The sequence below is a fragment of the Sorex fumeus genome, unplaced genomic scaffold (genome assembly GCF_029834395.1).
Source record: "Sorex fumeus unplaced genomic scaffold, SorFum_2.1 ptg000003l, whole genome shotgun sequence".
NCBI classification, from domain to species: domain Eukaryota; kingdom Metazoa; phylum Chordata; class Mammalia; order Eulipotyphla; family Soricidae; genus Sorex; species Sorex fumeus.
In genome coordinates this window covers 55,066,896-55,080,538 of record NW_026606060.1, presented here as the reverse complement: position 1 = coordinate 55,080,538, position 13,643 = coordinate 55,066,896, and the positions used below count along the sequence as shown (strand labels likewise).

At 39.9% G+C, this 13,643-nt stretch overlaps 1 protein-coding gene across 1 annotated transcript in view; it reads left to right on the top strand.

Annotated features, from left to right (window-relative positions):
- The window catches only part of LOC130025969 (alpha-2-macroglobulin-like), a 45,445-nt gene extending 33,632 nt beyond the window's left edge, over positions 1–11,813 (top strand). The window contains exons 28-36 of the mRNA XM_056116640.1: positions 656–836; positions 2,572–2,795; positions 4,061–4,279; positions 4,430–4,557; positions 5,894–5,984; positions 9,290–9,358; positions 10,338–10,440; positions 10,896–10,937; positions 11,673–11,813. Of these exons, the coding sequence (XP_055972615.1) occupies positions 656–836; positions 2,572–2,795; positions 4,061–4,279; positions 4,430–4,557; positions 5,894–5,984; positions 9,290–9,358; positions 10,338–10,440; positions 10,896–10,937; positions 11,673–11,689 (1,074 nt within the window). The 3' untranslated portion in view covers positions 11,690–11,813. The remainder of the gene's footprint in view (positions 1–655; positions 837–2,571; positions 2,796–4,060; positions 4,280–4,429; positions 4,558–5,893; positions 5,985–9,289; positions 9,359–10,337; positions 10,441–10,895; positions 10,938–11,672) is intronic.
- The last annotated feature ends 1,830 nt before the right edge of the window (positions 11,814–13,643 follow it).

Sequence of the window (13,643 nt, the reverse complement as noted above, 5' to 3'; positions counted from 1 at the left end):
CTGGTCAACCAAGGGGAAGGCAGAGAGCTCCCAAGCATTGACTAGGGCCCCTCCTGTTGATTCTTGGCCAATCAGTGCCATGATTCACTGCCAGAGCCTAGGGTGTGTGCAGCTGAAGCACTGTGGTAGGGACTTGCCAGAGCCACCAGGTCAGTGCTCAGGGACTTCCAGAATTGTACCAGGTGATGTTCATGTTTAGGGAACCATATGTCATTGAGCATCAGCTATAGGGTTGGGCACACATAGAGAACGTGTCTTCATCTCTGTACTATCTGGCCCCCGGCTTCGCTGTGAAAAGCCAATACTTTCTAGATAAACAGAGATTTGGGTCTATATATAAAGGAAAATTTATATATTTCCCAGTAATGTCCCAAAGCTATTTATTCTAACACCCTTGACTTCATAACTACAGGCACAAATGCACAAACACACATTCACTCACTCACACACACAAACACACACACACACACACACATATCTCTAAAGAGAATAACGTCAAATAATACTATTATTTCTATCCTACAATGGAACATACTTGAATAAATGTTTCCGAACACCTCTTTACCTCCTGTGCTGTGAGGTTTGTGTTGGGCCGGGGAATGTCAGTTTCAGTTGTTCCCAGGACTCAGTTCCCTTCTTGCACTCCTCCTCACAGCACCCTATTGTCCGCAATGCTCTGTTCTGCCTGGAATCCGCTTGGAAGTCAGCTAAGGAAGGGGCCCATGGAAGCCATGTCTACACCAAGGCACTGCTGGCCTATGCATTCGCCTTGGCAGGTAACCAGGAGAAGAGGAAGGAAGTTCTCACATCACTTGACACGGAAGCTGTGAAGGCAGGTGAGTGTATACTTGAGATCTTCTAAGGGTATCTGTGAGGATAATAATAGCCTTTTACCTCATGGTAATAATATTTAACTCTTGGTATTAAAGGAGTCTTATGAAATGATCATAAGTTAGTGTAATGTACTCATGTAATTATTTTCTTTGTTTCTACCTTTACGATTATATGACAGCATACCAGACAAGAATTGGATGCATATTAGAAACTGTTATCTTAATCACGCTAACCAGTATTTATAACACTTATAAATATCATTATTTTAGGTTTGGGGTCACAACAAGATTTTCATCATTAGATTAAAAAAAAATCATGCTTTTATTATTTGTCCCTCTTGATTTTTTGTCTGCTGCCTTTTTTATTTTTCTTTAAGTTCAAAATTTGCTAATAAGTGTTGCCTTGTGTAGGTGCTGAGATTTCAAGTTCACAACTGTACATGTTGTAATATGTAAAAACGTGATCATCTGTGTGAAGTCTCTCTTCATGGATCTTTTTTAATGTGCTGCTTCTGCACAGCAGCTTCAGAGAAAATTCACCCTCAGGCTCTCTGGGTGTGCGAATGTGCAAGCATTTCTCAGTCATACTTGGAGAAGAGAGTTGCTGAGGAGGAGGTGAAGCCCAGCTTTCCTCTTGGCTAGATATCCCCGATTCCTCTCCAAAGAGCAGTTTGCTGCCCCAGCACTGTCAGTCATCATTTTGCACCCTCATCTGTCTTTGATAAGGATTACTCTATTTTTTTTATTTTTATTGGTGAAATACCATGAGGTACAGTTGTAGATTTATAAATTTTTGTACTTGGGTTTTGTACTTGGGTTTTTTGTATACAGTGATCAAGTACCCATCCCTCCACCAGTGCCCATTTTCCACCACCATGGATCCCAGTATCTCTCCCACCCCCCATTCCCCCCCCATCCCATCCTGCCTCTGTGGCAGGGCAGGCCCTTTTGTTCTCTCTCTCCTTTTGGGTGTTGTGGTCTGCAAAAGAGGCATTGAGTGGCAATCATGTTCAGTCCATAGTCTACTTTCAACATGCATCTCCCCTCTTGGGAGGCTCCTCCAAACACCCTTTATTTTGTGCTCCCTTCTCTATCTGAGCTGCCCTTTCCCCTAGAATGCCCAACTGGCCTCTAAGCCATGGAGTAATCCTCCTGGTACTGATCTCGGCTATTATTTTTTTCAGATCTAATGAGAATGAGCCCCATTCTCTCATTCCTCTGTGTTCCTCTCAAGAAATTTCTGAGAGAAAACTCTTCAGAAAACTTTAACCCTCCATAAGGTCTTGCAAAAATCAAAACCCATCATAAAACTTGCTATGCTCTTTCTCCTTCTCAAATACTCCATGACAGCAGTTGTTTGAAATCTTACCTTCTAACTCTAGAAGCATTGTCTACCTTAGCCTGGCAGAGAGGAAATAAACAAAATTCAGATTTATACAAAAGGAAAAACATCTAGAATAATTTCAAGACAGTATAATTCTGGCCTAGGGAGATAATCCAGGAGGTAAACTGGAGTTCAAAGCTTTGGTACCATGTAGATCCCTGGCACACCACTAGGGGTCAGTCCTGAGCATTCTGGAATAACCTCAGCATCACCAGATGCATGCCACCGATGTGTCCCCTTCACCTCAATAATATAATTAAATTGCAGACTTCATTTCACCACTGGCTTTGGCATTTCACTTAAAATCAAACATAAATGCATTTTCATTTATAAATCTTCTTTTCTTATGTGTAGATAATACCATCCACTGGGAGCGACCTCAGAAACCCAAGGCACCAGTGGATCAGTTTTACCACCCTCAGGCTCCCTCCGCTGACGTGGAGATGACGTCCTACGTGCTCCTGGCTTACCTCACAGCCCAGCCTGCCCCGACCTCAGAGGAGCTGTCTTCTGCCACCCACATCGTGAGGTGGATCACAAAGCAACAGAATTCACAAGGGGGCTTCTCCTCCACCCAGGTTGGTGGTTAGCCTTTAACTAACAAAATATTGGAACAAGACATCTAATACATACATAAAGGGAAAAAAAGATAAAAATGATTTTAACTGAGGAAAACATTAGTTTCAGTCAGAAAGGGTTTGAAATTGGGAAAGGGAAGGAAGTAGGTAAAAAAAAAATGGAACAAATGATTTGTGTGCACAAGGCCCCGGGTTTGATCCCTCATGTTCTCCCCACCATTTCTGTCAGCTAAAACACCATTGAGAGTGGCCCCTTAATCCACAAGTCCTGCTGGAGAGCCCCCACAAAGATATATAAAATATTTCAAGTTCAAGAGGGCTGAGGACTGGCACACATTCCCTCTCCTATTATCAGTTTCCTCTTTTCAGTAACAATTCTACCTCCCTAAAGCAAGAGTGGGGCACAGAGGCATCATGAGCTTATTGGTCACAGCAAAACAAACTTTTGGCATCTTCCACTCTGGAAATTCTACTAGCTGCTTTTAGAATTCCCAGGAACAGTACTCAAATTTTACCTTCTTGGGTCACCTTCTCCTGGTTTCTTTTAATACATGTCATCTTTTCCCTCCCATTTCTTCACATAAAAACATTGATTCATTAGGAACATAAAGAACTGTGAATGGGAAAATAATTTTGTTCAGTTAGCATTTATTTCTTAGAAATCTATCAGTTATAAAGAATTTTATCCAGTGTTGTTGAGATTTGTGGCTATGCCATGTATTAGGAGACATCCAAACTTCTATTGGAAAGGAGAGAGCCAAATGCAAAGGTCAATAACACAAGAAGACATTGTGGTGTTCAGCTTGTTTCCACTGAAGAAACTGAAGCATGGCACTGATAATGTCTGCAAAAGACTCTCTTGGGGGCCTGACCTTAGTGGGAGAGGAAAGCTTAGCTTGGGAAGAACCAGATGAAATATAAGATGAATGGTGGCAGACTCAAGTATAGTTGTCAAGTAAGAAATCTTGATGAATAGCTAATGCTAATAAATGATCCCTACTGATAAATATATCCATGTAGCCTCTTCAACTTATATTGAAGAAAGGATTGCTTTTCTGATCAATTAAGTAAACTTATATGGTCTACAATCCAAACTACAGGTGTGATTCTATTACCGATCTAAGGATTCTAATCAATCTTGAAATTAGAACTCTGTTATTTAAGTCTCGAGAACCAACCAACATCCACTCTCTGGCCGCAGACTCGAGCCTGTGATCTTTCAAGGTTTTCCACACCTAACCATTTCTCTCACTTGCTTCTTTCAGGACACAGTTGTCGCTCTCCAGGCTCTGTCCAAGTATGGCACTGCCACTTTCACCAGGACTGCGAAAGCGGCACAAGTGTCCATTCAGTCTTCAGAGGGATTCTCCACAAAGTTCCAAGTGGATAACAACAACCGCCTGTTACTACAGCAGATCTCATTGCCAAAGGTGCCTGGAGAGTACAGCATGGCTGTGACAGGAGAAAGATGCGTCTATCTCCAGGTGAGAGGGGGCAGGCGGGGCCGGAAGGCCACAGTAACTTCTCTCTGAGAACCGTTTGCTCCACCAATGGAGCGAAAGAACCGAGGAAGCTGAGAAGAATACTGTGTACAAGAGAAACACACACATCTTCTTGTCTTTGCTGTTCCACAGACATCCTTAAAATACAATGTGCTCCCACAAAAGGAAGACTACCCATTTGATTTGGAGGTCCACACTCTGCCCCAGACTTGTGATGGACCCAAAGCGCATACCAGCTTCCAGGTATCACTGAATGTCAGGTAAGACCTTTGAATATATCAGCTAATCCTGCTACAGAAACTACTCTTCTTAGAGAAAATCCTTCTGTTACGTGGTTGATGGTAATATTTGACTTCATTTATTGAAAAAAAGCAATGTGTTCTCATGTTAAAACTGAGTTTATTGAAGATGGGGCTTACAATATACATTCCCTGCCTTCAGAATTCATTATTGCCAAACCTCATTATTCAAGGATTCTTGATTCCCCTTAGAAATAACTGAAAAAATAACATTTACTCCCCAGACTCTGATCTAAGTTTTTAATATGATGATTCTTCCTGATTTTATTGTATTATACTAAAATCCTGTATATCAGTTACTGCTCTGCACAGAATAGATACAGAGAATTCTTGAAAAGTCTGAAGCAAGGGAAACACAATCTCTCTAGGTAGAAGTCCTACAAAGAAATAAATCTTAGATTTTATATAAAATAATTTAGGAGGGGCAGAGAAATAGTTCAGCTGGTAGGGCACTTGGCTTGAAAGTGCTTACCATGTTCCATCTCCAGCACCAAATATGGTCCCCTGCGCCCTCCAGGAGTGATCTCTGAATGAAGTGCCAGGAGTAGTAAGCCCTGAGCAGTGCTGGGTTAGCCCCAAAACAAACACACACACACACACAAAATGAAAAACAATATTTAAATACCTAAGAGTTTACCAAAAAGTATCTGTACTCAGGAATATTTAACCCAAACAAACAAACAAACAAACAAACACTGTCCTCCCGTTGTTCATCGATTTGCTCAAGCGGGCCCAGTAACGTCTCCATTTTGTGACTTGTTGTTACTGTGTTTGGCATATTGAATGCGTCACAGGTAGCTTGCCAGGCTTTGCCACAGGGCAAGATACGCTCTATAGCTTGCCTGGATCTCTGAGAGGGACGGAGGAATCGAACCCTTCTCGGCCGGGCTGGCTGCGCACAAGGCAAATGCCCTACTGCTGTGCTATCGCTCCAGCACAATTGGGATTAATATTCAGGAAGGATGTTAAGAAAAAGTATGTTTAAAAAATAACTAATAGAGATTAGAGGTCTCAGGTCCAGCTCCGTATCTCTTGGATGGAGCTTTCTTAAAATATAGATTCACACACTTCAAAGTAGTTCACACACCAGAATTCTAATTCATCAGGTTACAGTAGACCTGGTCTCTGTGGCTTCAGCAACTCCTGAACAATACTGATGCCTTCAGTCTTCTAAATCACAGGGTAGAATATTTGGGAGGATTTTGGTGTAACCATTCAGGGCATTGAAGGCCTATGAATATAAATAGACCATTTTATAATGCTGCAAACCCTGATTACTTTCTTCCTGGATCTTCAGTTACACAGGAAGCCGTCCTGCCTCTAACATGGCGATCGCTGATGTGAAGATGGTCTCTGGCTTCATTCCTCTAAAGCCAACAGTGAAAATGGTAAGTTTCAACCCAAGAGACAGTGTCATTTAGTGATTTATGAATTTTCAGTTGAAGACAATATTAAAATCATCCTTTATCAAATTCCAACAAACCCATTATAATTTGAAAAGACCATTAGACTAAGAATATGTGTCATATACTAAATCTGCTTAATTATAAATTTGCACTAACAAAGCCACGAAACACCAAACCTGTTTTATGATTAGGTGTTAACATTCTATTTTCTGGATACTGCACTGAAGGTGAAAAACACATGATCATGTGGCTAACTGAGAGTTGGGGTTAGCTACTGGTACTCCATCTCATGAGAGGGAATCTTTTTGCATATTGTTATCCTGGGGAAAGATCAAACCCCCAGACTGGATGTTTGATTCCTATACATGTCTTTCTTTCACACCGTAATAAAGTCAAAAAGACTCACCAATTAAATTATAGTATCTAGAACTCTACATCATCCAAACTCAGCTAATATTCTGCCCATCCCCACCACCACCCTTATTAAACTTTGTTGAAAAGGCTCTCAAAATTCTGTGACAGATTTTTGGTCAAATTGCTTCTGTTAAAAAAAAAATTAGGTACGAGAAAGATAGAGTGTGGCCAGCCCAGGGTTCAATACCCCGCACCCCATATGGTCTCCTGAGTCCCACCAGAAGTGATACCTGAGGGTATAGTTAAGAGTAAGCCCTGAACACCACCAGGTATAGCCCCCAAAACACAAAACAACAACAACAAAACTCTGATTATAAAGATCAGAGAGAGATTGTCGCACTGTAGCACTATCCTCCCGTTGTTCATTGATTTGCTCAAGCAGGCATGGGTAATGTCTCCATTGTGAGACTTGTTATTACTCTTTTTAGCATATCGAATACGCCACTGGGAGCTTGCCAGGCTCTGCCATGCGGGTGGGATATTTGCCGGGGTCTCCAAGAGGGACGGAGGAATCGAACCTGGGTAGGCTGCATGCAAGGCAAACACCTTACCTGCTGTGCTATCACAGATACTTAGCACCAGAAGAAAGAAATTTCTCTATCTGTATGTCCTCATGACATGACCATCTGCAAGAAAATCACTAAGAAGCTACAAAAATCTACTAGAATCAGTAAAGAGGTTTGCCAGGATTCTAGGACACAAAACTCAGTCACACTTCTGTAGCAGTAAATTTAGAACATATTTAGTTCTAAATTTAGTAAATTTGGAACTGACAGATATTACAGGAATTAAAACACTTGCCTTGCCTGGGTCTGGCTCTGCTTTGATCCCTGGCACCACGTTTGGTATTCTGAGCACTACTAGGAGTGATCCCTAACAAGGACTGAGCCCTGAGCACTTCTGGGTGTGGCCAAGAAAAATCCCAAATAAGAATTCATAGCTACACCCGAAGTGAGTGGCCTACAAAACATCCTTCGTTTCCTAAAGGTTTAGGGTTACTTGTTACCTTTCCCCATTCTTACTTCTAAACCTAAGATGACTGGTTGACGCCCGCATGTTTTTGTTTTGGTTTGGTTTGTTTTTTGGCCACACCCAGCAATGCTCAGGGCTTACTTCTGCACTCAGGAATTACTCCTGGTAGGCTCAGAGGACCCCATTGAACAGCGGGGATTTAACCTGGCTTGCCTACATGCAAAGGAAAATGTCCTACCTGCTATGCTCCAGACCCCCGATTAAGTGAGACCAACAGTTCTAAGACAGTTCTTCCACCACTGATTAACATTGGATACACGTATTGGGACTAATGGACTGACTAGTGGCCTGGTCACCCAGCAGCCTTCATAAAGGGCAACTTAAGGGTAACCTTCTGTGTCATGTGCGGGTATTCCTTCTTTTGGAACTGCTCCTACCAGGAAAAAAAAAAACACATCCATTGCTTCTTACTTTTGTGGAGCTTTTAGACTTTGAGATAAACATGAAAATGACTGTATAAACAACAAATATTACAGAAGTTCAGTTAAAAATGAACTTGCTGTAAGAACAAGCAAAAAAAAAAAAGGTGAAAGTGAAAACTTCTGTCATGAGGGACTCAAATGTGAGCTGAATATGGAAATGTGACAGTTGCAAAGTTTAAGAATTTAGCTCCGTTTTCTGAAAAGAAATCAGTTAGGTCTCATATCACATGAGTATTGGCTTTGTCTTTCAATTTTACCACATCATTGCCTTTATTTGAAAAAAAGCATTTGAAAAAAGTAAGCTACTCTGGGGCTTAATTTTGTACCAAATTTTGATTTTTTTATTTTCTTTTTTTAAAATTTTTTAACTTTATAAAGTAGTTCACAATATTTGATTACATTTAATACTCAAACACCAATCCTACCACCATTACACCTTCCCACCACCATATTTCAAATGTTTCCATCCTGAACCCCAAAGCAGAATCGAAGTAATATATTTCTGTATTGTTAAAAATGAGGCTCCCATAACCATGCCACCGGACTCCCACCAGGCTATTTTCACTCTGGGCGCCGGGGGAGGGGGGAGGGGGGATGTCGGGTTGGGGCGGGTGAAAGCTCGTTCCATCCCAAGGGACCCAACCCCAGTAGCCAACCTCCACTACCCAACTGCTGCCATGCTCCAGGCTGCTTTCCATACACTCAGGTCGAGCCACACACATGAGTGAACATATTCCTGGACTGCGTGGCTGTGAAATGAATATATATATATATATATATATATATATATGAACAACTGGTATGACAATGATATAATACAGTGATACAGTGATTGTTTGTTTTGAAAAACCACTGAAAATCCTACAAAAAAAGTATACTTAGAGGAAAGAATGTGACAGTTGTTGTATTTCACTCAGGGGCCATTAAGCCCCTCTATAAAAGATCACTAACATATTGTTAAAGGTTGAGCTTTGTGTGCTTATAAATAGATGTAGATATAGATTTGTAAAAAAATATTTCTTGCTAAGATTGGTTGCCTACTACTTTGAACCCCATCAAAGTAGTGCAGTATTCTTGGAGTATGGGTAGGGTATATCCTATGAAGTGTCCAGGAATAGGTTCACTCATGGGTGAGGCTCAGCCCGAGTATTGAGCATGGTGGCGATTGAGTTCTGGAGGTTTTCAGCTGCTGGGGCTGGGTCCTTTGAGGCGGGGACGGCTCTCACCCGCCCCCCTCTGGGGCGCTCCAAGTGAAACAGCCTGGTGCTGACTCTGATGGCATAGTTATTATGCTCCCTTCTGGGAGAGAAGGACATGAGATCTTTCAACTGATTTTTAAAGAAAATTATTTTCCCCCTCCCGCTTCTCCAAAGGATAAGGGTTGTTAATTAATGTTTGTCATGTCTTGATTATCTTCAGCTTGAAAGATCTAATCATGTGAGCCGAACAGAAGTCAGCAACAACCATGTTCTGATTTACCTGGATAAGGTAAGAGATTGCCACTCAAACTCAAGAGTAAAGTTTGTTACTTAAGAGCACGACGCTGGCAATAAATGAAAGCATTTTAGATATATCTTCATGCTAAAAAGAATGAGAAATCCAATTTTATTCCAGTGAATGCTCTTTTTCTCCTTTATTTACATTTCATCTGGGACTGCGGGAAGAAACAGCTTAATGAAACACTGAAATAGATATATTTCTACAACACCCCAAGGGAATATTTCTTCACAAAATGTATGGATAGTATCACGAGCTATCTTGACGGTACTGAGTAATATGTAGAAGTTAGGACTAGTCAGTATAGGGCGTAGGACGTTTTCCCTTGCATGTAGCTTAATTCAGAGAAAGTCAGTACCACACCCACAATCTAAAAATGGTAAATATTATTTATCTCAGCAAGAATTTTGACCATACAAGAGAAAGATCAGCCCACCAATGGTTTATTCATCCATTTATCTGTGGGAGTTATTGTTTATAAACTTTACAAAGCTTAGACAAGCATGTGATGATCAATCTTTTATATTGCTATTTAAGAAAGCACAAATCTCTGAGGCAGAGAAGGGAGACTTCACCAAATCTTCAGATATTGAAAGGGGCACACATCTGACATGTGTTGAGTCCTGAGTTCAATCCCCAGCATCCTAAATTCCACTCAGCACCATGACCTCAGCACTGAACTATTGGGCTGAGCACTGTGAGGGCCCTATAAAAATTAATTAAAGTCAATTGAAAAAGGATCTAGTTTCACAACAGTAACAAAAACCAAATAAAAAATATATCATGCATACCCCATAAACAGAGTCATAGACTGGCCTTCGTGGAGATATTTTCATTTATTCTGAAAACTTTCTGCATAAATTAAGACCATGTTAGTTGAAAAAAATTCTGGAAACATGAGTTCTTGAGCTTAATTCAAAGAAAGATAAATTCTCTCTGGGAGGTCATTTCATTCTCCCTTGCTTTTCAGGTAACTAATCAGACTATAAGCTTTTCTTTCACCGTTGTGCAAGACATTCCAGTCAGAGATCTGAAACCAGCCATTGTGAAAGTCTATGATTACTATGAGACGGGTGAGTTTGAGCAACTTTTACCCAAAAAATGAAATCCCTGCTTGCAGGAATTTAAATCTGAGAATGTGCTAGGGCTGTTGATGATTCTGATGCTCTTTTCACTTCATTTGTTTTCCTGTCTTTCACACACTCATTATAGAAACTGCCTAGAGTGTGTATAAATGCATCAAGTACTAATCAAAAGCACTTGTAGGATATTTAACGCCCTTTCCTTCAGATATTGTACAATGGTTCAATTTAAATAAGTATGATATCTTAACAGTCCTTCAGGAACTGAGGGTACTGGGAAGCACTTTATGAACTAGAAAAGAGAAGATAAGGCAGCAAAAAAACACATCATTTAAGTAATGCTGATGTGTCTGATACAATTCCTCCCGCAATATTCTTTCACCAGCCTGTATTTCAAAGATGTTTCTTCCCCTTTCACTATCCTAATGATTTTTGTTTTTATTCAGATGAGTTTGCAGTTGCTGAGTACAATGCTCCTTGCAGCAAAGGTAAGCGATTCATACTTGTCCCAAATGCATTGAGATCCCCTCTGTGTTGTTCTTCAAGTCTCCATGCAATTCTGGCTAAATATTTTCCATTGCAACTCACTCAAATGTTGCTCACAGCACAATGTACTGTAGGAAAATGCATTATTTGGGAGACGATTGGCTATTGACTACATATAGATAGTCTGATGTGCCAGTATACTTAGGTTTCTTTAAGCACAAGACAAACCATATCTAACAAAAGAAACATTCTCTGCTCAGTGAACCAAAGTTCATCTTAATTTTCTTTTTTCAAATTTAGTTAACATTAGTTTATAAATGTTTGTAACTTAGAAGTATGCAAGGTGCCCTTATCCCTGTCCACAGTACATATGACCCTTTCTGCTCTCTCCTCTACCTCTGGGTAACCCAGTTCTATCATCAGAGTCCAAGAGTTTTCTTTTACTGGACATTATTTATTTTTCTGCCGTGTTTCTTTAGATTAAAATCATGATCCCACGTGAATGAGATTATCTTTCTCCTTCCAATTTTGCTGAGCATATGATCCAGTTCCAACTATGTTGTAGTGAAGGCAAGCTTTCATTTTTTCTTAGAGCTGAGTAGTAGTCCATTGTGTGCATAAACTACATCTTCCTTATCCACTCCTCTGTCTTTGGATACTTGGCTTGTTTCCAGGTCTTTGCTAGAGTAAATAGCACTATGATGAACAGAAATTTTATTTTCTTTCCACTCCCACAGATCATGGTAATGCTTAAAGACCACGCCAATGAAAACAGTTCTGCTGGAGTCCTTGTGCCACAAATTCAGAACTCCGTAGAAGAGGAGAGTTTTTGTATCTCTGAATTTTTCATGAATAAATTGTTTTTGGATTAATCTCTATCACCATTTCCTTATTCAATCAACAAATAGTATTACATTTCCACATGATTCCCAATATTGAATAGCAATCAAGGAGTTAGATAACTCCAAAAATAGAAAGTCTTATAGTGATATTGATCCAAATGAATGTCCCATGGGGTGACAGGGGAAAGAAATAATTAGATTATATGCTTGGAGACTATAAGATGTGTTTGGTTACAGGAGAACCCCAAGAAAAAGGTGAGCATACTTCATGGCCAAATTAAAAAAAAAAAACATGCCTTGACTATAAAAGAATTTCCAGATTTTACAGGGAATAATAAAACACAAAATTTGATAGGTTACATTGGGAACTGTATAATCAATTAGTCCTTGACCTGGATTGATATTTATGTGTCCTCAGAACCAAATCCATCATTGACTGAAAGATACAATTAGTTGATTAACCTTGGGTCTCGGATTCAATAAAAGTTGATAGACCAAGAAAGTTGGAGGGTGATAGTTCTCATGAAGAAACTAAACCCTTAAACAGAATGTTACATTGCAGTGTCTATTTTTCTCCAACTCTGAGCCAGAATCAAAGGATGAACCTAAACTCCAGGAGGCAGTCAGCTACAGAACTCAGTAAAACTCAGTAAATAAAGTTTACATCATCTATTACACAGACAGTGGAACAGAAATCTAGGGAGAGGATCTTTAGGGTTGTTCTAAGAATACAGATCATCATGGGTTTAATCTGGCTGAAGTTTTGTGATAAAGAATTCAAAATGACTTTGAAATGATGGTACACATACACAGTGGAACACTGCTTGACTCTAAGGGAAAAAAGTAATGCAATTTGCAGCTACATGGATGAATCTGGAGAGTATAATTCTAAAATCAAGTCAGAAGGAGAGAGACAGGCATGTAATGATCTCTCACATCTGTGGGATATAAAGAAACGTAGCAGAGGCATTGCAGGTGCCCAGAGGCAACTGAGAACTGATCTTCAGTAGGCGGATCTCCAGACGGGGCCTTTAGGACAATGATGGAGAGAAACAGAGGAGACATTCTGGTGTAGGATGTGGTGCTGGAATGTTCTAAAGGTGAAATCCTACCATTAACACTCTTGTAAGCCTGCCCCAGTGTTTAAAATTTTAAATATTTTTTAAACTGTTCAACATACATCTCTTATATAGCTTACTTTTTTATTCAACATACTCATATAATTTAGGCATTTTTCACCTCCCAAGTATTTACTCAAGAGAAAAGAAAGTCTATGTCTAGATAAAGTTATATAACTAAATGCTTGTACCAGTTTTTCTTTCAATAGCCTAAATACATGAATGAATGAAAAACCATGGCATATAGATACAAAGGAATATTATCAATAAAAATTAGCAAACTGTTGGTATATGGATAACATGGATGAATTTCAAAATAATTTGAGTCAAAGAATGGGGGGCAAAGATTTATGACAGTAAAACTTTTTTAAGTTTAGTTATTTTGGTTTAGAAGGTACACAGTGATCAAGGCCTGCTCCTGCCTCTGTGCTCAGGGATCACTCTTGGAAGTCTCTGGGTACCATATAGCATGCTGGGAATCAGACCCAGGTCTGACAGGTAAAGGCAGGCACCTTACTTGCTATACTATCTCTTTGGCTCCAATGATGGAACACTAAACCAATGATGGCTCCAATGATGGTAAATCAATGATGAAAAGGCAATCTATCCTGTAGTGACAAAAAACAAATCTGAAAGTGTGTGAGAATGAGGGAATATTGTGGCCAGGAGAGGAGAAATGACAAAAAGACATGAGTCTTTCAAGGAAATTTATGGAAGAGCCACATTTGTCAAAACTTAACTACATTTT